The sequence below is a fragment of the Pezoporus occidentalis genome, unplaced genomic scaffold (assembly GCF_034315485.1).
Source record: "Pezoporus occidentalis ecotype Australia unplaced genomic scaffold, CSIRO_AGI_Poc_V1 ctg93, whole genome shotgun sequence".
In the NCBI taxonomy this organism is placed as follows: Eukaryota; Metazoa; Chordata; class Aves; order Psittaciformes; family Psittacidae; genus Pezoporus; species Pezoporus occidentalis.
In genome coordinates, this window is record NW_026916294.1 from 1666681 (window position 1) to 1693472 (window position 26792).

Here is a 26792-nt window from a genome sequence, read left to right on the forward strand (position 1 = left end):
AAAAAAACCTTCCTTTTTTTAAAGGTCACCTCAAAATTAAACTCCCAGTCCCATAGCTTTGCTGGAGTGCCATACGCAAAATTATCTTCTCTTTTATGCCAATTTTCCAGTGCCATAATTTAAGTGAATTACTCTTAATTGCATTTAACCTTTCAGAGAACAAGATCCTGACTGTCTGCTTTGTTATTTTTCACTCAATCCTTTTTTTCCCTCTCTGCTATTCTGTTTCAAGTAACTGTGATATCAGTTACCACAAGAACCATTCCTGTTCTGAAATAGTTTTTTGATCTTATATTAAATAATTTTCCAGATCTGTGATGATTACACTCTGTTTCACTATGATCACTTGTATTTCAATCTATTTTAATAACCAGTTTTCTACCCAGAACTTTTCTATCAGTAAGCTACAGTCCTTAATGCCTGAAAAGGTTAAGACTTCAAGTCAATTTTTTTGCTTCTGCTTACCATTAAGGTAAACCCAAGACATCAAATAGGTTAACAACACATGCATGAGTGTATATTATCGTGTATTTAGTTTGTATCAGTGGTTTGAACCGTTGTTATTTTTCTAGACTTTGCAGTGATAAAACTCTCCTACTGGATTTAAACTAGGGATTTCCAAGTTTATTTGTGACATCTAAGCAGATCTAAGCTTTAGTGTCCATACTGTATCTAAGGATTTGTATCCATATTTAACATTCTTGTTTATATATATATACAGAACCTTTGATGTACCTTGTGCACCAAATCCAGTCATTTTATATACATAAGCAAGTATAGCTGCTTGCTCTGCATTTGACTTAGTGATAATATTAATAAATTATAGTGTTCCAGCTTACTCTTTAACAAGTTGGGTTTTTTTCAACTACCAAAAATAAGGCATTTGAACTAAATTGTTTTGTGAAACTGAAAAACAAGATAAACAGTAAGCTTTGAAAATTTGGATAGCAATGGTGACTCTTAGTTAAGCAACAGTTCTTTAAGGACTGTCAAAATCTCTTTTCAAATAAACCTCAAATTATTCACTATCTATCTAGAAAGTTCAAAGCACTTCACAATTTTACCCAAGAGTTTGCTTCTTCTGACTGGCAGCAAAATAAATATGATGGGTGGCCTGTTTAAGGCAACTGTCCAAGCCCAATTACGTCACATTTTCATAGTATCAACAGTTGAAAACACTATAGCTGTTGCATTAACAAAAGTGCATGGGAATATCTCCAAAGCAGATGGCAACTAGCACATCACAAAAGCATGCAGATTCCCGAGCCAATTTATATAGCAAACCAGCATGTACCACGGAGCAAAGGGAAGAATAATTAACATATTCAAATGTTCATAACTTCCCAGCATCACATGGTTTATGATAAAGACCATGCAAAACAATTACTCTCATGTAATACTGGCTTTCATTTGGACAGGACCAACTTACAGCAGGGTTGATTCAACTGAGTAATTTCCTTTGAATCTTAAAGAATCCATTTGAAAATACTGGCAAAATTTTGCATAACAGAAAACACTGAAATACAGACAAGGATCTTCTTAATTCAAAAGCTTAAGTATTTTGGCGTCAGTTCTTTTAAAGCAATATGGTTCTCACATCATTAATGTATCAAATTTTACTGTAATTCACAGGTAAATCCCTAGCTGCCTTTGCAACTGTTACTAAAAACACTGATTATGTTACTTGCACGCTTCAAATTTTCGGAAAATCTAATTGTTTCATTTTCTATATAATTCTGTATTAATTGACTCGGGATGGAGTCATCCAGTTATCCACAGGTGGCCCATTTTTGCAGTTTTCACATAAGAATTCAGATATGTAATGGAAAAAAATGCTCTACAGCTAGGCTTTGAGCAGACCCAACACCCTTGTGCGTAACCTTTCTACAGTGACCTGTTCATATTCTTCATATTCTAATTCTATAGCTCCTCTGCGGCAGGAAACAAACCAAATCCTTGTTATTGCTAACCTGATGGTGCTGATTTTAAAAACACAGGTACATTTCAGATATGACAGAACTGGGTCAAAAGTATCTTTGCACTCAGCCACCACACTTCAACCATAAGAGTTTATACATCCAAACTAGGACCCAATTAGACTTCAAAGAGACATCATTTTCAGTGGCCTGCTAATAATGGTATGGTCATGGATTCCAACAACACAAAACCAAAGCAGAAACTTAGAATGTGCTTAATTTAATCTAACTTGAGATGTCCAGACTTCAGCTGGATATAGCTGAGCTTATGGCCATAGTCACCCTTTACAGACCTCACTAAAATAATTTAAGACATAGCACATTCAATTTAAAGAAACAGGGTTTCCATTAATCCACTATCTGAAAGAAGAAGTATGTATCTTTAGGACATGCTCTGATTTCCAGGCTTCCAAAGATCTTGGTGGTTGGTCTTGTCAAACAGTCACAACATTGTACTGGAAATGTGAACAAGATACTAATTTTCCCAAATGAAATGCTATAAATTTAGGTCAATATAAACCTGTCAAATTATCCCTCTATAAGTTTCACATGAGGGTGTGGTGCTGCACAACTGAGGAGCTGAGCTAATAAGTGCTGAAAAATTAAAGATTATGTTTTATGGCACTATGTAAATTGGCACCAAAAAAAACAAAATGCTTGCACGTACCCCCCAGTTTTCACAAATAAATGCCAAAATGTGGAAGCCATACAAAGTCCCACTAGTATGAAAACAGGAGAACAGCAAGAAATAGATCTGTCAGGGAGGTCTGTATTATACATTTCCAGTGTTGGCATAACTTTTTATCTGCTCAGGCTCAGAAGGGGCAAATTAACCAAAACCAGCATGAACATAGGTACATTCTACATACAAATTAAAAAAAGCAATTTCTGCCACTTCCATGTTCAAATACAGGGTTGTGAGTCTAAAATTCTCTCTCTTTGGGTTCAACCTATCTCTGGGTCAACCAGGGGGAGTTACTCCATACTGACAGTAATGCAACCAAAACCAGACTTCAGCATTAAGCAAGCAAAGTCAGGTTTTGTTGTTACTGTATAAAGTCTTATACTGTATAAAGACTGTATAAAGTCTAAAAAATAATAATAAAAAAATTTATATGAGTAAAGCCTTATTTCAGACTTCCAGTTTATACTGGCAAAGTACTATACATTGACATGAGATACTTAGGATGGATAGATAGCACTTCTATGGAGAAAACAAGAGAGCTTGCTAGCACAGATCTGTCATCTCAGAGTGTGATTATGTTTAACACACCCAATTCAAGTACCCATGAAAGCAGAAAGGGGCAGCACAGATCTGGGCACACTCACTTATGAACTCCAGTGCAGTAATGTCTCCAGAGCATTCCTATTAATTTCAAGAATTATTAATTCATAAATCAGAACTTAAAAAATTAAATTATGAGTTTTAAAATAGGAATCTTAATTTTTTTCATGTATGTCTGGATTTTAAGTTCATGTTTTTGGCACATTTTTCCACAGTTCAGAGTGCTTGTGTCCTTATTCAGTAACATACATGCAAGAACACTGGTCCTCAAGAGAAATACCAAAACACAATGAAAAACCAGGGTATAACAAAATTGCCAGATACACAGTTTAAATTGACAAAGGATCCTTCATTCCAGGCCCAGAAATTTTACTGAAGACTGTAACAATATTGTGGTCCCATTACCAACATCTTCCCACAAGCAAATCTTCAATGGAGCTAAACCCTCCCACAGCACTTCAGTCTTCCCCAAAAAGTCCTGAACTCAGTGTTCTATAGCCAAGGTGAGTTCACTGCCCAGGGTGAGCATCTTTGAAATACTGTCTGCTAGACAAAGCAGATCTGCCAGCAACTATCAGATCAATGTAAAACCAGTCATACCAGTTAGCAGATGCATCTCTAACCACCAACGTATTAAATAAAAGGCAGACAGCACCAGTCCTCATATTAATAGAGAGCATCTTTGCTATTTACTGAGAATACTGCTAACATAGTTTTGGTAAGCCCTGAGCACATCTGCAAGATTCCTTGGGGAATTCTAATTCAGGAACACCCCTCCCTCCAGGTTTCAGCAGGCTGTAAGCTGAACGAGATGGGCCAAGGAGCTTGCCTGGGAGATGCCTCCAGATGCAGCAGCTGAATGGACATCCAAATGACTCAGAAGCAGCAAACGCGCTGCAGAGAACAAAGAGAAGAAACACACAGGCACCAGTAGTGTAGCCAAGCCTGCATTTGTTTTGGCACGGTGTTGGCTAGCTGCAGGCTCATGAAGGGAACTGCCTCCTGTTGTCCCTGGGACTGTGCCCTCATTTGTTTTTAAACAAATAGGATGGCATGCAGTAAATAGCTGGCTCCTGCTAGCAAAATTATCTCACAAGACCCTAAATACCAATTATCTCTTGGGCCAAAAAGAACATGATTTGTTTATTACTTGTTTACCTTGCTGTGGTAACTAGAAACACTGGGCCCAGATCCCTTTTTGCCAGACAGTATTCAGATGCAGAACACAACTTGCTTTTCTCTTTGTGAACTGATTTCCCCCACCCAACTCCATGGTTAATCATATCTGTGATGCACAATTGTATGGATGTAGCCTAGCCAGGGACCTTATTTTTCTAGGAGAGCTCAGTATCAAAATATACTTCTGGCTGGACAGAAAAATGAGTTTCAAAATTTACATATTTTGACTGTTGATAATTTGCTAAAAATTTTTAAAATTTTAATTAAAAAATTAAAAAATATGAACAGAAATATATTTGTCATTTGGCTTGGTGAGGGTACAAATAGTTTATTGTGATAAGTAGACTACAAGGTTGTGCACCTGAATAACAATCCCTATGGCACTTCCTACCTCTACTGTGGCAGTTGTGCAGAGAACTCTTTAAAGCAACTTTTTAGAATAAACTATGCCAACATGTACACTAGAAGACCTAAAACAATACCCATGCCGTATAAATTCCATGTCAAAGCACTGCCCTTGATTCCCAGTGAATGAAACCACCTGCAAATTTGAGGATAGTTATTTTTGTCAGATCAGAGTAACTGGCATAATGGTCTTAAAATTATTGGACAGACCCCTCAGCCTGTAAAATACTGGGAGAAGGGTAGGAGTTAAAAGGAATGCACAAAAGAGGCAAAGAAATTCAGCATTTAATTTTAATACCTTTAATAATGAAGAAAGCAAGTATAAGATAGCTACCTCTCAAGCAGTAAAGACTACATATCAATGATGTGATCTTATACAGTGATGATAAGGACACAATACTGAAAAGAACTAAAAGGGGTGTGTGGAAAGATCCAAATACTTGGTATTTATACTTCCATACCAAAACCATTGCTTTTGTCAAAATCACCTCTTTTGTCAAAATCACCTAAATGTAAAGATAATCAACTAGATATCAATTATACTTCTTTGTAATCATCGATGAAGCATTTGTGGGTTAATTCACTTACCAAAATATCCTAATAACCGTACAATATCTACCAGCTATTTTTCTCTGGGGGGTTCAAGAGCTTTAGTTCTGCATATATAGTTACAGCAATGTTTCTGGATATTTTATACGTACGCATGCAGTACATAAAAAACACTCTGCAACATACTGTTTTCAACTAAAGTTAATTTTAAAGTGCAAAGCCATTTTAAATGAGAAAAATATCAAAATGGTTGCAAGCAAATTAAACTCTTCTGGTTTCTTCTGAATAGAGTCAGTGTGAGAGAACAGAGAGCACTGTGAGCAAAATCCCATCCTAAGGAACAGGACACAGCTCACATTCAACATTGACTTTCTTTAGAAAAGTTAAATATGGTCACATACTTACATGTTGATATTTATTTAGCGTTTACATCAAAATTTGATCCATCTATTTCATTAAGCCTAGAGAAAAATAATAAAAAGAGAAGCAATTGCAACCAAATATATTTTTAAGGGTGTGGGAGGACATTTTATTGACACTATAAAATAATAAATTCCTTTTGGAGATGTTACATGTCAGCAGTGAAAGGCTTGTAAAACACCATAAGCATCAGAACTTAAGCATAAGCTAGTTTAACAAAATTTGCAAGCTATTTTCATATTGCCTGTAATTTCCTACAGTTATTAACATACTTTTAATTCATTCAGGATAGTTCTTTCACTTAGTAAGGCTAGGTGTTAGCAGCAGCCATGATTTTCATGGTTTCCATCGGTTACATCTGCACTTTATAGGTTTGGCCTGGGAAAATAGTTATAACCCTTTTCTAGCATGTTCTCTTCTTCCCCTCCTTCAGGCAGAAGGCAAAACTGGAAGGGAAGGGGACTTTATCATGCCTCTAATTAGTAACAGAAAACTCCCCCAAATGACAAAATCATCTTGTGACCATTTCTGAGCACTTGATACAGACCAGTTAGATGTCTAGATGTTTGTGGGGTTTTTGGTTTTCTTGGTTTGGTTTTGTTTGGTTTGTTTGGTTTTGTTTGTTGTTTGTTTTTTTTTTTTTGTCATTAAATTACATTTTTTAATATCATTAACATTCAATATAATTAATATACTTAAAAAGACCCCAAGAAAAGATTTTCCTCTGGTATAAATAACAAGTTATTACTGTAGATTTGTTGTCTTCATGTAAGTCAGTTCTCTTCTATTTATGTTTGTTCAGAGCTCCTATTTTCTCGCTGTTTTCTTTAGTTGGCTATTTTCTCTTTAACTTTTTTAAAATACAGGTCTTCTCCCTGAAGCCCTGGAGTCCTCTCCACTTAGGGAAAATATAGATAGCCCTTTGCTTGCTTTTTAATGGAAAAGAATGAATAAATCTTATGCCTTTCTGTTTCCCTTTAAAAAAAAACAAACAACAAAACATACAAACTACTCTAAATTTAGAGTACTATTTTTGTATGGCTTGATGTTTTATCCTTTGTTTTGTTCCTGGCATCAAGCTTTATTTCTTGGCACAAAGAAATCTTGTACCTCCAAGCTTGTAACTCAGAGGCAAGGAATGACAACCCATAAGTTTTAAAAAGGCCTAATCATGGTTTATTGCCATAACTGTGCAGGAGAGATTGTCCAAAGCCACACATAGCTATTGTACCTTTGTTTAGTCACCCTTCATATCAAATAGCTCTCAAAAACTACAATGCTCATTAAAGATGGCAAAATAAGTTATTACAAATAAATATAATTAAATGAGTGAATACTGCCCATAGTAATGATTGAACTTTCCTGCTAAGCCAATTTATTTTAAAAAGGACCTTGATGTGTCAATTACCACAATTATGTTTGTATACTGCAAGTCAGCCGAAAGGTTTCTCTCTGCTAATAGTCACTGGCAATACTGACTTGTTCATGATGGCACTACTTTGCTGGGATTTTGTATTCTTGAATCAGGCAACTAACACTGCAGAAAATTTTAGATGAATCTTTTATTCTTCTCCACCATGCAATTTTCTCATTTCCCCAAATACTGGATTTTTTTTTCCTTCTATTTACTTCTTAGACCTGCTGCAGCATGCTTGTACATATATTAGAAAGACAGATGACACAAGTTCTGAAGGGGCATTATATATAACATGCCATTTGTCAGTGCACATTTAAGTGGGGCCCTAGGATTTCATGGCCTAAATACATAGGAAAATAGTAGTCGACAGTAACTTAAACAGAAATATAAGCACAGCATGCTCTCCATATTACACACACACCGATGTTTCATCTACTTAACCCAGAGGCGATTCCGAAGGTAATAACATGCTACCTCAAGAGGCTAAGGTTTCATTACATTTTTAAGGACTAGCAGGTGTGCCCCTATGGCTTGCCAAAGTCCTTCTTCATGATGAACTGCAAAACTAATCTGTAAACTTGCTGTTCACCCCCTGGGTCGCACTGCACCTGCCTAGTGAAACAGCAATAGCAGGGTTTATGCCTGGTCATTCTTACTCCACTGCCACAGACCTCAAAGCACCCAGCCAGGTGGTTAATCTACACATCACTAGGGAAAGAAGTTAAGTCTTACAACGTCGGGTATATACAGGTTACCAAAAAATGCAGAAGCTGCTACCCTTATGCCCCTACATCATACTCAGAGCATCACAGCTTTGCTCAGACATGGATTAATGTCAGACAAGCTTTCAAATGTCTATGAGGCCTTTTTAACACCGGCCTTTGCAGGCTTTCTGCAGTGCCTCGGAGGAGCCATCAGAGCCCTCTGCCACCTGCCTCCCCTCAGTTCTCTTGCCAACCCACCCTTCACTCTTGAAAGTATGCACCTGAGGAGGCTGAAGCCTAAATCGCTTTTCCAAACGCATTCAACATGAACGGAGCAACTCCGGTTTACTGTTTGATCACCGATTTGCCTGCTATATAGCACTTCTAAATACGTGCTCTGTACATACCACCGACTGTAAATAGGCTTTGGTAAGGGACAGCGGTGTTAAAAGTGAGAACTGATGTTCTGGGACCGGACGCTCACCCCTGTCAAACAGACACGGCCGGGGCCCAGGCCCGGCACTGGTTCACCCGGCTGGGGAGTGCTGTGCGCCGGCGCGGTAAGCCACGCTAACGGAGGAGGAGGAGAGCGCTGGGCATGGCGGCGCTTGCGGCGCTGCAGAGGAGCGTGGTGTCCCCCGCGGGCAGGCACACTGCCTCCCTCATCTTCCTGCACGGCTCAGGTGGCTGCTTTGTACCTCTTCTCTCCCCTGAAACCCTGCGGCGGGGCTGGGGCGCGGGGCAGGGGGCTCGGCGGGCGCAGGGGGGGCAGCTGCCGCCTGTTTCTGCGCTGTGCGGGGAGCGGGACAGGAGCAGGGTCGGTCTCTTCGGTCCGCGGTGGCCATGTGCTGCGTGCGGGGCAGCGGGACGGCTCGTAGCTGGGAAGCGGTGAGAAGAGGTGTGAGGTGTCTTGGGTCCCTGCGGGTCTCGGCTCCCTGGGATTAGAGCAGCGCTGGCCGAGAAAGGGAAATGCGCTGTGGGCAAAGTAGTTTGTGTGTGCTCGGCCGGGTGTGACGGCTGGGTCTCCTCGCCCTAAGCGGGGTCCTTGGAGTGTGTTTTAGGGATGGTGCTGTTACCCGCCGGCGTGGTTTGCTTCACCGCGAGAGCAAATGCTTTCCAGAAGATAGTTGCTTAATTGCTTCACTCTATGCATAACCCCATGCAAAGGGTGACTTTCATAATTAAGGTGAATCTTAGTGCTTTTTGGGTCAGATTGAGAGTACTGCCAGCTTTTAAAAGCCACTGTTTATAGACTGACTTCTGTCTTTCAGAAGGCTCCGAGCTGGGTTCATGGACACCACCTGCGGAGTGTAGGGAGTTAACCTGTGTCAGTGACCAGGCTGAGGCCAGGCCTGCAGTGTGTGTGTTTTGTTTCTTGTTTGTTTCTTAGACGTTTTCTAACCTGCTAAATCACAACAAAGTCCATGTGACTTAAAATAACAAACCAACCAACCCAAACAACAATCAAACAGTAATGACGGGGCTTGAGCTGGCCAGGTGCATATGGTAACATGTTCAACACTTTCCATGGCTTTCTTTCAGTTTTGCTTTTGGCTGATGCTTCTTTTTAGCTGAACAAAGATGTACAGGCTTATTAAATTAGCTTCATTTTTATAACCTAATCATTTCATTTTATATCTGTTTAATTTTGCTTTTTTTCAAATTCTGAGTTAGAGAATGAAAGTGGAAGAGAGGTGGCAAGATGCATTCGGCCCTCTTGTTAAGGCTTATGCTTTAATGCTTGAGGAAATAATTTCCCCTCGTCTTGGAGGAGTAAGGGAAGATTATGGTTAGAGGTTAATTCCACATGTGGTTAAAGTACTCTACAATTTTTCATTTTTGATATTATTTCCTTCATAATGTTTGCAGTGGGGAAGTACTTTTATTTGGTTTTATTTAGTAGTTCAGCAGAATAGCATCTTAAGTAGGCACAGTGCCACTGCTGTGGGCTGGCCTGTAAACCTTCTGTACAGTGCTTGTGATGGAAAGTGGCAGTTAAATGGCATGAATCCATTTTGTTCATAATGCTTGCTGCAGACAAATTATAACAAGTGGAGAATGTAAATGCAAAATGATATAAAAAAACATTAGGAGATTCCCAGTCAGAACTGCACTTCAGATTTAGGTGGAAGATCCATTTGGTAGCTCAGCAGGGAAGGCAAGTGGACATAACAAAGGTATAATAATTTTTTTAGACTTAGGTTTACAACTTTGCATGCTGTCACATACATAGAATCATTCAGGTTGGGAAAGACCTTTGAGATCATGAAGTCCAACTGTTCACCTAACACTGCCAAGTCCACCACTAAACCATGTCACTGCGCACCACATCTACATGTCTTTCAAATATCTCCGGGGTGGTATTTGGTGGTAACTTGCCACTTCCCTGGGTAGCCTATTCCGATGCTTGACAGCCCTTTCAGTGAGGCACGTCTTCCAGTCTACATGTTGCATGTTGTTAAATTTAAACTTCACACAGAAAGAAAATTGGAAATTCAAGCTGTATTTGAAAGGAAAATAATTTGTTTTATTTAGGAGGGAGAGAAAAGGATAATATTGCTGCCATAAGTTTATTTCAAGTTTGTAAATAAACTCAAGACTCAAGGCAGAATTCTCTGTGCATTGTTTTCTTCTTTTCAGTGTTCATAAGAACATATAATGCTAAAATCAAAGAATGGCCTGAAAGACGCATCTTTCAGAAGATTATTGGTTTTGTTTGGTGCCAGTTTCTTCTTTCTCCTTCCCCTCCAAATTCTATTCTGTACAAATCAAAATGCATTACCTCTGCAGGCAGGTGCTTGCAGCAGTTGCAGAGCATTAGGACCATAGGGACTCTTGGCGTAAGGTCATAGTTAAATTTTCTCTCAGTAAGTTTTCTATTAACTTTTCATGGACAAAATAGCTTCATTAACTGTAAGTGTTTCTGCTGATCTTGGCGAAGCTTAAGAAGTGTGAATGAATAGTAAAAGATGTGTCCTGCACTGTTAGGGAGTTTGTAAAGGCCTAAGTAAGTCCCAATTTTGTAAGCATTCAGATGCTGCTTAAGCTGATGCCTACCTGAGAGTTAGTTGGTCCTGTGAAAGTATTTGCGAAGCCTAGACTTTTGCTTTCTAGCTGAAAAAAGAGAAGTGTGTAGGAAAACAATGTTTATTAAAACCTCCTTAAGAGATGTTCATAAATTAGGTGACAGCAACCATGAGGAAACCCTTGAGTGTCAAGCGTGTCTACTTGTAAGAGGTGTGTTTGGACTTCAGACCATACTGTGCATATAAGTGAAGTGCTGGTAGGAATGTGTTTTGAAGCATCCAGGTTAAAGATGAAGCTTTGATGTTCCTGTTTAAGGTAGCACAGAATAAGATTTGTGTCAGTTTTATGACCCTATTACTTACTTGTTACTTGGAATATCTTAAGTCAAGGAGAAAATGGTTATACTGTTTGTGCTTAACAGTTAAAATGCTGGGTTTGAATCTTTCTTGCCTTCTGTTTTAATTCTGAAGATGCATTAATTGTATTTGTAAATAAAGATCACTGAATTTTGTTCAAGTGCTGAAGCAAAACAGATCTTTTTCCACTGGGGAGTTTTTGTAACAGCAAACTGGTGTATTTGTGGGATATTGTTCAAATGAAACCATGTAACATGGCAGTAAGCCTGGCTCAGCACAGTGGTATTTTTCTTGTGGTTTGGCCATTTTAATGAAAAGAGTAGAATGAGTCCTGAAGTCAAACTGATCATCTTGAGATGATAGAGAATATCATTAACTGAGATTAACAGTTTGAGTTGATGAGAATGAAGGAGCCTTGACTTCCAACAAGACTAAAGTCCTGTGGTGATGTCTAATTGGAGACGTGTGTGAGCATGCTGTTCAGAAGGGTGGCAGTGAAGTTATAGCTGAAGATAACAGTGATGCAAAGGCAAGCTCTAGAAACTGTCTAATGTATATGTGTATAGTTTTTTGAAAGGAGCATATGCTGTCTGCATTAGCACTTCAGTCTGCAGGGTTTTGGCTATAGGTGGAGTTGATAAGACTAGGTAAAAACACATTGACAGCCAAATATTGACTAGCTTTGAAAGAGAACCATGGGATTAAGGTTTTAAAGGAGTCTGACAGATGTTTTGATGTGAACTCTTAAGCACTTCTGCAAAATGTTATGTTTGACACTTGCCTTAAGTTCTACGTGTAATATTAGCATAATTAAAAGTGAAGATTATTGCTCTTGACTAGGTTTTGAAGTGGGTTAACATAAAATTCTGTAGTAAAAATAACTGTATTTTCTAAGGGGAGCAGCAGGTTTCTTTTAAGATGTTCATCAGTATTTTTTTATCACTGTTACCAGGAAATAAGGTAAGTTGCAAGTAAGAGGGAAAGCCTTGTGCTTGATTAGGAGATACTTAAGTAAACTATTAAACTTATGCTGTGGGACCTCTTAAGTAGTCTATTTCTATGAAGTTTTGAGTTGATCTTCCCTGGAAAGGGTATTAAAGTTATTTTGCAAAGTTCTTTTTTAGCATTTTGGAGGATTAACTTTGTGATTTAGAAATTGGGTAAATCTGGTCTGAATGTATTTGACATTGTATAGCTTTCTTTCCAAATGCACAGAATAATTCTTGTACTCTTCTGTGTGATACAGGTGATACTGGCCAGGGAGCAAGAGCATGGATAAAACAAATTTTGAATCAAGACATGGCTTTCCAACATATAAAAGTTATTTACCCAACGGCTCCTGCCAGGTATTGTTTAATATATTTTAACTGTAGGGTTAAATTAATTCATTCCAATACTGTAAAATATGCTTGTGAATATTAGTGCGGGCTGTCATAGCACTTCATTCTTCTTTCTCATATATATGCACCTTTCGGCAAAACTGGAGCTCAGCAGTGCATTGCTGCCCAGGCACTGATTTTTTTTCAGTGTTAAGACTCTACATGGTTAAGACTTCAAAAAAGTAGCAGTCTGTAATTCAGATATTACCCTCACAGTATCTTTCTATCTCCTTGCTATAAAGAAGATACTCCAGCGTGTGTTATAATGGTATTATAGAGCCATGTTCTGGATCACAGTCCTACCTATATTAACTCCCAGAAATTAACCACTAAAATATGCTGTTGTATTTAATGCCAGGTTTCTTGGTAGGTTTCACATCCTACTTGCCTACTTTTGGCCAGTAGGATGGGAAAGATCTTCAGCTGATGGACAAAGGACTGGCAGTTTAAAATTACACATTTCTTCTAGTTTCAGTCCTGACCCAACTGTTTCGAAGAGAATTGAGTTCAGCATTTGCTGTAGGCACAAATCTTTGTCTGTTCAGTGGTAGACCAGAAATAAAAGTACCAACTGTTGGGAATTTGAAAGTTAATGAGGTCAAACCTGAAGGCTAAAAGTTGGGCACCTACCTCTCCATTTAGCTACCTAAAGATATGGCCTTACATTTCAGTGATGATTTGTGTTTCTTAATATAGTCTTATTTCTAAGGTGTCTCTGGCTCTTAAGTTAGAAAAGTGCTTCCTTGAAATTTAATGGGGCTTAAGTTTCTTTCAGAATTTGGGCATAAGTGTGGATGAATGCTGAAAGGAAAAGGGAATTGTGACATTCTGCACAGACCTCTGAGGTACAGAGGTTTGAAAGTCAGAAAAAGCAGCTCTTGTCTGTGGGGAAGAAAATAATAATTTCCTTGACCACGTAGGTTTATGATCTATGTAGGCAGAAAAACCAATTGAGAGATGGCAGTGTGAATGTACTCACTTTGTTACAGAAAAATCAAGCCCAAGAGTGGAAGTCTTTGAAGCACTGTGTTTTGGGTTAGTAGGTAATGAATATGATTTTCTGTAAATAATGTACTCATTACTTCATTGATGATAGACTGAAGTGATACTAGAGTTATCAGTGGCATATCACCCATAATCACAGATTCAATTTCTTCCCTATCAACACAGCAGGTAACTGAGAAGTGCAGGAGGTTTTCTTTTCTATGAAATGATCTTTCTTCATGTGTTACATGCAGTCAGAGCACCTCAGAGCACATCTGTTTGATCTGTGCTTCACTCTGCCATCCCAGTGTACTTCTGGGATCCAGTCCTTTTCTTATGTGTGTATCTTTGGATACCTACAGATGTAAAATATGTATAAATGATTAACCAGTAAGATCTCCTGACTCCAGTGAGTGGCGTTTATGAGGAATTTCTTTTTTTGTCTCAAGACTTTGGATGTCAGTACTTTGGTAAGCAGTTGGGAAGAAAGACACTGTTGTGATAAAAAGATGTGATTAAACAGTTAATTTCACCATCTTTTAAGTCAAGGCTACTCTTGTTCTTCTGAGTTAATACAGAGGTGTTTTTTAGCAAAACTGTGGTAACTTGTATATTCAAAGAATGAACAAATACCCACACTGTTTGTCTTTGACTTGCAATATAAAGTATACTTGGGAATATTAGTGTGCAGCCCTCTGTTGCTGATAAGCACTGTTAACTGATATAGTGAACTAAAACAGATGCCCTTAAGTACCATAATATTTACCACTGTTTGCAGTAATGCTGAAGTGAAGTTTATGAAGATACGTGTTGTTGGTCAAAACAGAGGCTTTACAGACTGATTTCATGTTATTTTGGTATTCAGGTCCAAAACACAGTGTAAGTTTTGAAGCATTTGTAATGGTTACTCTCCTTTCTTCCACAGAAAGGAAAAACATGGCTTAGAACATCCAAACTTGAGTGGCAGACATTAAAATATTATTTGCATGAGGAGCTTGAGTATATGATCTTATCTTCTGTATGTGCTTTGATAATTGCAAATGCTTCTGACACCAACAGGGGAATTTGGCATCCTTGATAATGAGACCTATAGGTAGATGGTTATGGGTGTGCAGATATGCTGAAGAAGATTCTGATCCAGTCTTTGATCATATAGAGACAGAGTGACATACTGGTGGCAGGCTGTGCTGATGTGAAAGTCTCTGTGGGTGGCACAACCTGCAACTGCTTGGTCAGTTACAGGAGCAGAGTGCAAAGCTTGCCAGCAGATTTTTACACTGATGATGAAATCAAAAGCTTGAAGTTGGGCAAGGCCATACTAGGATTGCTTGGCTAATGTGCTCTTCTGGCAAAATACTGTGAATGTGGATGTAGTTCATACTCTATAAACTCCTGTCTTTCCAGCATAACTTACTACATACACATTGAGCGCAGTTCGTCAAAGTAGTTATGCCAGCAAAAGCAGGTTTGACTATATAACTGCAGTGCTAGAGGCTTTGGCGGGATAAACTGCAGGTCAGGGATACCTTTTAAATGTTTTTGATGGATATAATTCTGCTGATAGATAGCTCTATAGATTTAGTCTTATACATTTCTTCATCTCTGTTAAAAAGAGTTCTGAAAAGCAGTGGAATTCACTTTTTTCTACAGAATATTGACTTTTATTTCCTTTATGGAGGATGGGTGGGGTTTATATTTACATTTTGTTTCTGGTTTACCCCAGGCACCAAAACAGATGTATCTTCAATTTACTCCAGCATCAGAGACTTAGACATGTTACATGTTTGAATTCAGTAGTCAATATGTTTGAAACTTACCTTGGAAAATGAGCCCAATATATAATCTGGAATAAGTCTAAACCTCTCCCTCTGTTAGCATTGGTTTCAGCAAACCTGGAGAGGATACTTCCATTATACAGGTAAAAGCAGTTGAATATTACTAAACTACATTTTATAAAACTCTTACTGTCCTCTCTAGGTCTTTGTAAAAAGTTACACTTTTAAGAAAACATTTACTGTTCTGTAATTATTCTTATAACGTGCAGGGTCTGTGTAGAGACTCATCACCAGATGTCCCATGGACTAGTAAAGTGTTTGCAATGTTTTGTCCAGTCATCCCTTACTGTTTTGGGAAGTGCTGTGAGTCTCTTTTTTTTTTCCTGAGTAAAAAACAAAAAGAGTGTAAAATAATGCAATTTGCTATCAAAAAAGAAGAAACTCACAAAATTTCTAAATAAAATGATGGTAAAAGCCATGCTTAGATAAAAAAGGGGGAAAAGTGAGGATTTGAAGTCTCAGTGTAATGTGGTGAGAGGATTGGCATGTGAATTTGGAATAAATGCATGTAGCTGGGACATGTAAATTTTGCTTTACAAATGAAAACTTTTAGATATTGCTTAGAGAGGTTTTGTTTTTTTCTCTGTAATGTAAGCCACTGGGATACTTAAAAATGAGTAGAGAACTTGTTTTAATAGGTTGGGTTTTTATCTAGCTTTATTTCAAGACCCTTGATTCTGTACATAGATTAAACTTATTAAACACAACAAAATTCTATTTCCTCTCCCTTGTAATGCTAATATGTATCTTTAATTAAAAAAAAAAGCTCAAATTGTAGCCTCAGCAGCTGATGCAATCCCTAGAGCCACGTCTACAGTAATAGTTTTAGAGGAAAGGGTTTCCTTTTTTCCTTTATATTTGGGTCAGGATGGCTACAGTTTTAAATACTGTTTCAGCTGCTACAACTGTGACTTAAACATTAGGTTTCTATTGAGTTTCTAAATTAGAACTGAATACCACCCAATTTAACCTTTTTCTTGTTTAATAGAAAGTGGTAGTTTAAATTGGCACTGCAGGAGCTAATGTGGTAAAGTTAAAACCATTTATTCTCCACTTGTTTTATCTTGCCTTCCATAATTCCCTTTCAAAATCTAGGTCAAAGATTCTTTGCATTGTCTAGCATTCCATTCTGACAGTCCTCCTCTTTTGCAAGTCAAAGTAAACTGTAAATCTGGGTTTTGTTGGTTTTTTTTTGTGGATCTTTTGGATATTCACTCAATATACCTTTCTGTGTCAAATAATCTATATACAGGGTTTGTTGTCAGGTTTTTGTTTTGTTTGTTGAGGTTTTCTGTAAGTATGTGGCTGGTAAGGACAGCACTGTTCCATCCTTTCCCCTGAGTTCACATCTTTGCTCAGCTCATGGGTGGAAGTGAGTTTCATCTCATCGTAGTTCCCATTTGGCTATATCACAAAACCACCAGACAGTTTGGCACCACTCAGCTGCGTTGGCAGCCTCTACCTGTGAGAGGCCTAGGACTGGAAAAGCAGCAGGGGTACTGCAGGTCAGACTGGAGATGGATTGGCAGAGCTGTGTAGGGGAGTGTGCATGGTGCCTATCATACTATTTTTGGCCCAAGCAAATGTTATTAATCCTTTGCTTTTGTAAGCCCTAACCTCATTCATAAATTCCACACAAAGAAGCCTTTTTAGAGGTGGAAGCTTGAGGGACAGATGGAAAAGGTTTTGGTTGGTATCATGGGGTGGTTCTTTCATCTGCTTCTGTAAGCTGAAGTTTAGCACGTTCTGCATTCCTCCTCTTGCATTAGGTGAGGCAAATGGGGATATCCATACATGTAAGGCTTGCATCATATGCTAAATACCATGTGAAATTCAGTAAACACTTGTCAGACATGCTTTTGTCATGCTTGAGGAAAGCAAAGTAGAACATGATGGCAGTAAGCTTGAATTTCTAATCCCTCTAACTGCGTTGTGCTCTTAGACATTCTTCCTCTTGTTTTTATTCTCTTGGCTGTTTTCAATACAGAAGAATTGGAGACAGTAGGTTTTATATGGCAATAACCCTTCCAGTGCTTCCACAAGCAGTTATGGGGTTCTGAGTTATATGTCATTCTGGTTTTGTCTTTACAGCCTTTTCAGGGGTTTCTGTTCTTACTGTGTGTCATTCATCTATCCTTAATGTTGTCGTCGGCTTGTGCAAGATACTACTTGGAATCCCAAAGTATCTTTCAAACCCCATAATGGAAAACTGATTTAGATTGGACCATGGTTTGCCTCTCGCTGCTTTCTTTCAGTAAATTCATAAAGCAGCCACTGTTAACTGGCTGCTGAGGAGCTGGCTGATTGTAGGAAGGTCATTTATGGTCTTCTTAACCATAAAGTTGTTGCCCTTGCTCTGATTAGTACAAATCCCCACCATTTACACAAATACAAAACAAAAAAGAACAAACCCAAACCAATCCAACAAACCAACAGAGAAGCAAGGAAATGGAAAGAAACTTGGAATTTGTCCTGATGAGTTTTATTTCAGCTTGTATTGGGCTTCATCTTCCATGAGTAGGATTTGTCCCAAGTAACAAAAGTTGTCAGCTTTAGTATTTCTTCAGGTAACCATTCTGTACTGGCTCAGTTAGCGCTCATTTCAGGCAATATACATCCAGAACTATCAAAAGGATTTGTGTGTGGTTGAATGAACAGGCACAGCCTTTTCTGTGGAACAGAAAGTACTTGTCCTGTAGATGACTCTCGCCTTTCTGATTTTTTAAGTGTACTTCGAAGTTTAAGCTGTTTGAATTTCTGACACATCTTATGCTCTGTTAAACTTTAGTTTTTAACATAAGATATACCTTGGACTGGAGCTTTGAATTGTACTTCTGGTAGGATAGGTGGATTCTCTGCCTGCCCTACCTTTTTCTTTTAAAATTCACTTTCAGCTTCAAGCAGATAGTGGGAATTAAAAAGCAGATTTATGAACTAGATTTTCTATTGTGGTGTACTAGTATCAGGAGCGAGATAATGCTAAAAGAGAATTTGGGACTGGGGAGTAACTTTGCTTTCATTGGAAAAACCTGCCACCAGCTTTTGAGAGAGGAAGGACTTCTTTCTAGTGTCATACAATAGTTTGGGTTGGAAGGCATCTTTTAAAGTTCATCTAATCCAAATCCCCTGCAATGAGCAGGGACACCTTCAACTAGACCAGGTTGTTCAGAGCCCTATCCAACTTGACCTTCAATGTTTCCAGGCATGGGGCATCTATCATCTTTCTGGGCGACCTGCTCCAGTGCTTCACCACCCTCATTATAAAACATGTCTTTATTATATCTAATCTAAATCTACCCTCTTTTAGTTTAAAACCATTACCTGCTATCACTACATGCCTTTGTAAAAAGTTTGATCCCATCTCTCATGTAGCCCCCCTTTAAGTACTGAAAGGCTGCATTAAGGTCTCCCCTGAGAACTCTCCAGGCTGAACAAGCCATACTCTCAGCCTGTCTTCACAGGAGATGTGCTTTAGCCCTCTGATTTGTCCTCTGGACCCACTGTAACAGGTCTATGTCTTTACTATGCTGAGTGCTCCAGAGCCGGATGCAGTGCTACAGTGGGGCCTCACCAGAGTGGAGTAAAGCAGTTTGTCAGTGTGATCTGTGGACTTTTTTTCAAAGGGATGCATAGTCTTCCAGAAGAAGACATTACAGTGTCTCATGTGACACTCTGCCTCGTGACTTAGAGGAGATGGGTTTGGGAAGGAAGCAGAAGTGAGGCTTTAAAAAATGTTGGTCTTTCTATATTTGAATCTTGAAGCCTAGCGTCACTGTGAATCCCAGTTCTGTCTGACATTTCAGGAAGTTATCTGGAACTTCCAGAAAGCTGCAAGCCAGCGCCAGTAGTCTGTTTTATGTGACTGCATTAGCTGGTGATCATAGTGCTGAGTGTGAAGAAAGTGATACAATCGTGCATCAGGAGAAGGAGTTGGGGGAAGAATAGTTGCTATTTATCAAGGTGCTGCCTGCTACTCTTGCATTTTTTTACCTAAAGCAGCTAGCTTGTCGTTTAAGTTGGACAGGGACTGATTTATTGCCTAAGGAACAAAACCACCTATAGTTTTATGTGAATCATTATGCTAGTTGGCATCGTTTTGAAGATAGAATTTGACATGGTTTTAGATCTGAGTGTAAACATTTGTGTAGCATTGTTCAGTTGCTTTCCATTTCTATTAAATTCAGGTAATCTCAAACTATGTAGCACAGTTCTAGATGTGATTAAAAAGGTCCAGAATATATAATCCGTGCTCCAGGAAGGTGGAGAATGATGGTGCTATTGCTTCCTGCTTTTCATTGTATTTTCATTGTTAGGTTTGTTTCAGCTAATGCAAGTTATCTACTATCTTGAGTTTATTAAAGCTGCAATGATCTGTATTACTTTGAAATTTTTCAGGGAAATCAACAGTGAAAACTACTTCTATTTGAATATGTTTAAAAGATTGAAAGGATGATAAATACTTAGAGATATTACAGGATATGTTTTCCATTTAAGACATTCAAATATTAGGTGTGTATGATCTTGAAACTTCAATCTTTGTAAGAAGGGTATGTGTGAGAAAACTACTGTAGATCAATTCACACTCTTAAAAAAAAAAGACCTATAAATAATCAGAAAACAGGGTTTAGAGTGATTTCAGGATGTTGGGAAGCTTTTTAAAGATTCTTTTCCTCAGGGTGTCTACTTTTTTTAAATGCTACTTGATATTAGCCATGTTTCCTTTACATCTTCCTTTCTCTTTACTTTTATATGTTAAAGAGTTAGTTGAATTTATAGAAAATTGTGTTTCAAATGTCTCTTAAAAATGGATTCAATTTTGGAAGTTGAATATATCCAGATAAAGGAGTTTCTAAGTTTTGGTTTTGTTTATATGGGTTTGAGTCTTCCGTGTGCTTCAGAGCAAGCAAAACGAAACTGCACTCACCCTTTAAAACTAACCGAACAACAAATAAAAAAACACCTACAAAACTTGAGGGGCTATATATTTTCATTCCAAGTTTCGACAACATATGTTGTAGAGACATGGAGCTTTATTTTTAGTATCATTTAACAAAGGGAATAAAGACAGTGAAGTGCAAAGGAAAAAAATCATTGGGACTAATGTTATGAGTTTAATCAAACCTTAAAAAAGCAAAAAAAAACCCAAACTTAAAGCTGACCATTTGGTCTGACACCATCCTTAGCTTACCATGCTGATCTTACCTGATGGAGTTTGCACTCTGTATTTCTTTCATGTGTTTCAGCTGAGCCTCCTGTGTCACTGTAACGTAGGGTTTGTTTGTGTTTTTGTCTTTTGTGGTTTAATTGTATGAAAAACCTTTGTGCTGTATTCTTGGAGCTGTACAGATGGTTCCATGCCAAACATATTTGTTTACCATGGTAATGTCTGAGTTGTAGTGTGCCAGCTAATAAAGGGATTTTTTTAAGGAACAAGGTGAATGACTAAAACAGATGTGCCAGTTGGGTGAACTACTAAAAGAATCTCACTTCTCAGCTTTATGTAAAGATTATTTTTAATGCATTTGTGAGAAATCAAGAGGGGCTGCAAGGATGTTTTAGAGACTGCTGGAAGTGTCTTGCCATTTGCATGGGGGTCTTTTCCTGTGGGCTTAAGACACATTAGTCTTTCATCTGTCTTACCTGCTGTCTTGGCAAATTCTCCAGTAAAAGTCCTCAGTTTTGATGCATGATCAAGTATTATAATAACATAAATTTTTGTCTTGTTTATAAGCTATATGAATCTTTCAGTTGTGGAGAAAACTGTTTGAGTATTTCTGTAATGTGAGTTTCTGTAATACTTCATTCTGTGGAAAGCCTGGGTCAACTTGCTATAATATTACAACCTTACACATCTTTTCTCACACAAATACCAGGTACTCTGGATGTACTGGAAAATGAAGCACTCTGGCTGCTAACCGGGATTGCTGTCAAAGTGTTTGAGAAAGAAGCTAAAACTATGAGTTCAGCGCTGTTTGCCCAAGCGCTTAGTCTGATGTACAACACATTGTCCAAGTGACTTCCAGAAACTCCACTGATTCTACTGTTATTGATATCATTGACTGGAATATCTGCTGTTAGAAGCTGACTTTTGTGAGTTAGAGATTTGTAATCTGGGAGTTTAGGTGTTGATCAATTAATTTGAAAAGAATCCTGGAGACAGTGGCAATACTAAAGAGAAGCTAAGAAAACCAAACCAAAACAATCAGACACACCAAAAAACCCCAATCCAACAAAACGATGGAGGAGAAAAAAAACCCAAAAAAGCAAAAGCATTTTAAGAACATTTTTTAAACTGAGCTTAGGCTTCTTGGGAGTACGAAGTATTTCCACTGAATTTCCTTTAACTTAGCATTCACTTTTTTTTTTTAATAGATAAGTAAAGGCTCATTTAAAATAATTGTTAATTCTGGTGCTTAAGTATACGGTTTGTTTTGGACTAAGCAAATGAAGGACCTACTTAAGGCACACACTGTACTGAACTTCACCACGTTTGTATGCCATTTTAAACTTCAACATGGGAAGTTCACGTTAGATATAAAGAAGAAGCTCTTTACTATGAGGGTGGTGAGGCGTTGGCACAGGGTGCCCAAAGAAGTGGTAAGTGCTCTGTCCCCGACAGTGTTCAAGGCCAGGTTGGACAGAACCTTAGGTGACGCAGTCTAGTGTAAGGTTTCCCTGCCCATGGCAGGGATTTGGAACAGTATGATCTTAGGGTCCTTTCCAACCCATCCTATGGTTAGATACTCATTACTGAAGCTGTGCTTGTCTGTTACTGTTTGTTGCCTCTTTATTTATATTTGGCTTACCGGCTTTTCAAGTCATTGACTTCATTTATTTCGTGTTCATGGTACTGGGCAGATAAAAATCTGTGTTCTCTCATTTTTGACTTGCTTGGCTGTATAATGCAAATAGTATACAGCCACTTGTACTAGTGGAGTATTTCTGGTTTAGAAATATCCATTTACATATGTGAAGCCTCTCTGGTATTAATAAAGGCAGAACTTATTCATTCATTAAGGATAATTATAATAATGGCTTTCTTTTTTTTTTAGGTTATTTGCAGGTTTTTTTTTAATCCTAGCACTGAAAAGAAAGCCCAACACAGAAAGAGCACAGAAGTCAGTGTTAGTGTATTCTCATCCAGACAGATTTATCAAAGGTGGTCTGTTTGTAGAAAATGATTGTCATATGATCTGAAATAAAAATGAAAAACCTGCCCCCTCATTAAACATCGCATACAAGGATTTTAGGGGCCTTGGTTTTGAGATGGAGCAGCAGTCTCGTACCAATATATGTGGTATTAAATTGTAGAGCCATTGCATGGCAGTAAGTTCACCTTTCTTGGGATTTCAGGGCTCCAGTTGTCATCTATATTTAAAAACAAGAGCTGCTTTGAATTGTAGCTTTCCTGATTATGAGATTTGGGCAGCATGTTAAAGCAGTTAAAATACTAAAATGACAACACAGTATTATGGTGGGGGGGAGCATCATGTCTCTAATTGGTACCTCTGTACCAATCCAGTAAGCACATGGCATTTTGTTCACTTATAAGGTGCCTGCTCCATTAAGGTGAGGATGGCTGTATTTATTTAAGAAAAAGAAAAACTGAGAGAAGGAAGAAGTTTTTTTAATAAATGCCTGTTTTTTTTAATACCTATTTCTTGTCAATTTTCACAAGAATAACTGAATCCCATAAAATTAGCTCCTACAAACCTATCTTGTTTAGCAGTTATTTCAGTTTGTCCTATTCCAAAGTGGATTTCAACCCTAACTGTTTTAGGATTAAGAACCTCTTGGTGGGGTTAAGATTTAAAATGGTTAGGTAACCTGATCAACCTTCACATTTTACTGTTTCACACAGCTTCCAAATGCTGTCTTCATTCTTGAATGACCGTGTTTTGAATGCAAGGAAATGCAGTGTGTCTCGATATAAATTGAGTTGGAGCCAAAAGAGGTTCCTTCTGTCCTTTGTTGGAGAGTTACTGAATTGTTCTTATCACCTATTTAGAAGGCTTTTGGTTTTAGGCTTTGTTAATAATTTGTTTTCTTTCCTTCCAGGCCATATACACCTATGAAAGGAGCCTTCTCCACTGTCTGGTTTGACAGGTACAAGATCTCCATTGACTGCCCAGAACACATCGAAAGTATTGATTCTATGTGCCGGGGACTTACAGACTTGATCAACGATGAGATTAAAAATGGCATTGCAAAGAATAGGATACTAATAGGTGAGACTTACTTCTAATGTGTTTATTAGGAGATTATCTACTTTGAATTTACTCCATCCTTAAGGCTCATGAGCATGCCTTGCAACTGCCAAACACCTTCTTCAACAGCCAATCCTCAAGAATATTGAATCATTATTTAAACCTGTATTAGGTGGGGAATGTGGCTAGCTATAACTAAAAACGGGTTTTACTGTAAATAGTCATTTGTATTCATTATTTAAAGTAGAGTGGACAGTGATTTGCTTTAAGAAGTACATGTTTTTACTATTTTCTTTTAGCCTTTTCAAGAATAGAAAAGTTTATTTTCCCAAAATGACTTTTATCTTGGAGAGTGGAGATGTAGCATATAAATAATCATCGGCTTTTTCTTACTGCTCTAATAATTTTGAGTTAAATCATGGGGAAAATCATGCATGCAACGCATCACTAAAGATTAACGCTTGCTAACAAATGAAGTATTTGCTGTCACGGTTCACATGTGTCTTTCTGTTCCTCTTCATTTCCACAGATTTCCAGTAACTTCACACTACTTTGGTGAAATATATGGTGGGATGTTGAGGCACAGTAGTTGAGGACAATGCAGAACCTGTGTCGGAGAGGGAATGAGAATTCACAAGTCCTTAGCTTCCTATCCCATCCCTAGACGAAAAACTGTTTCGGGTCGGGGAAAAAACTCCTAATGTGGGAATTTATAAATTTATGGCCATCTGAGTCACGCCATCAAAATCCTGTGAGATGCATCCACTACCCCTCGGACTACATATTTTCTTGGTCCAGCCCCATGTTGCTTTTTGAAGGCCTCTGTTTTCTTTCTCCTTTTGGCTCTTTACCCTGGCTACAGAATGCATCGTTTTGGATGGCTGTCAGCACAGCCTCTTTGATCTGTCTGTCCTGTGTTATACCTGCTGGCTTGAAAACGGCTGAAGAAGTGCACGTGCTTTTGTGCTTTTCTGTAGAGTGAACTAGGAGATATTCTGTGTACCAATCCAACTTGCTACCAGGCTTTTCTGCTTTCTCTGTAGCCTTCAATATTAGAAATGGTGAAACTGCAGGGTATGAAAGTTGTTTTACAAGTCAGAAGCAGAGTAATGAAGTTGGTATGCACTGATTGTTTCAGCCCATAAATTCTTTGGAAGTCCCTGTCTCAGGGTGTTTACATTCCTTATCTGTATGTCAGAAATAATTTATACTTGTTTTCTCACTCTGGAGGCTTTGATTTCAGGCTTCTAGAGTAAGTTGCTGTTTCCTTGCCTCTGTGACGGAGCCTACGTGCATATATGAGAAATTCACTGGTGGAAATGAATTGTGTCACTTGTGGCTGCACAAGGTTGAGTGTTCTGACACAAGAACTCTCTGTCTTCTTTGCACTGGTTTTGATGATTAATCAGTGTGTGATGCAGTGGAGAGTGAAGCTTAAAGATCCCGTAAAGTTTCTGTACATAAAAGTTGGATTTCTGTCCAAGTCAACCTAATGTGACATTCTTAGTTGCTTTAGATGGGACTTTTAATGCAAATACCCATCTTCTGGAATTGTTTCTTAATGGAAATGAGGAATTCTGTGAAGGCACCTGTCAGCTTTATAACATTTTTGATAAAAAGAGGATATGAGGCCAAGGCTTGGTTATAAGGGCATAGTCAGTGAATCACCGAACTGTAATGTCCACTGGGAAATGGGAAGATGGGTGGTCTGAAGTTTTTGAGTTTGAGAAAGGTTGGTGTACAGGACACAATAGAAGATACAATCACTCACTTAGAGTGTCAGAGAATAAGTCCTATCAGATGCTTTTAGATTTTTCTTTGAAAGTTGGGAATATCCATTTGGTACAAGAAGAGGAGGCTTGAGGTTACAGGTTGGGAGCAGACAGTAGAATTGTGGCTGCTGGTACCTAATAATTGGAGGAGGCAGCCTTCTTAAGGTGAAGGGAAAAGTAAGGAAATTATAGTAGAGGAAACAATGGTAAAATTTTGCTATGAATATTTCCTCAGTGCATTTGGTGATGTTGAGTCATTACTAATGAGATCCATAATGGGAATACTGGTATGTATCTTACTGTGTTTCTACTTTCCATAATAGTTGAGAGAACAGACTGGAGGACTTGCCTGTGAAGAGCAGTGGGGGCCTTTTCAGGTAGGTCACAGAAGCCAAGAGAGCAGAGCAGTTTTGTGAAGATGTAGGCACAGAGAATGAGCCGATTGTTAAGGGGTTAAGGAGAACTGGGTTGTGGGACTGTGTGTTTTGTAATAAGTGGGAGTTTTAATGAGTGGAAAGAAAATGAGTATGAGGAGGGTAACAAGATTGAAGGTTATGGTTTTATATGGAATAGCAGACTAGAAATTGCAGGCTGAGGATGAGTGTCAGATATTGTTAGATGAGGGCAAGGGAGGTGTTAGGCAAGCAGGAAGGTGGGTAGCTGCTGACAGCTCAGAGGTGTGGGATAAGAAGGCAAGATCTGAAGGAGCACTGTGCAAAGAGTGAGTGGGAAGAGAGGGGAAGCAGGGGCAGGCTCTCAAGCGCTGGAAAATGAGAAACCCAACAGCTGGTGTTCTGGGGATGATTCTCCTGGAGCCATTCAGACTTTCCACAAGGCTCAAGATTGTGGGTACATAAGATAAGTTGTTCTGAAAGAAATTATAACCTGTACTGTTTGTTTCGGTAGCACAGTTGTCTCTGAAATCCACAAATGGCAAAAGTCTAAAGCTGAGGATAGAGTCCAGGTTGTGCAATGCCACTCCTCTTTATGTCAAGAAAAATATTGGTGCAGCATTGTTCTTAACAGCTGCTCTATGAATCTACTTCTGAAGAATTAATTTACTTACTGTACTGGAGGTAAAAGCTTATTATTAAAGCCTCTGCATCAATTTAGTATAACAATCATGACACAGTAGTACAGGGCTCATCTACCCATTCCTATTTCCTGATGGCTTCATGAGTTGCTTTCCTGTTAATACAGAAGTCTTTTGAAGAAAGTAGACTTGTGGTTCATTGAGGTTTATTTCCCCTGACCTTGGAGGAGGAAGGAAGGGAGACTTGACTGCAATATATAATTA

General features: G+C 38.4%; 1 protein-coding gene across 2 annotated transcripts in view; it reads left to right on the plus strand.

Moving 5' to 3' along the window:
• Nucleotides 1-8488: 8488 nt before the first annotated feature.
• The window catches only part of LYPLAL1 (lysophospholipase like 1), a 28042-nt gene continuing 9738 nt past the window's right edge, over nt 8489-26792 (plus strand). Inside the window, exons 1-3 of one of the 2 annotated variants that reach the window (XM_062605960.1) lie at nt 8489-8618; nt 12565-12664; nt 23575-23744. In XM_062605960.1, coding sequence (XP_062461944.1) covers nt 8534-8618; nt 12565-12664; nt 23575-23744 — 355 coding nt within the window. In that variant the 5' untranslated portion in view covers nt 8489-8533. Of the gene's footprint in view, nt 8619-11063; nt 11173-12564; nt 12665-23574; nt 23745-26792 lie in introns of those variants that run through there. The other variant, XM_062605959.1, reaches the window with a different exon arrangement.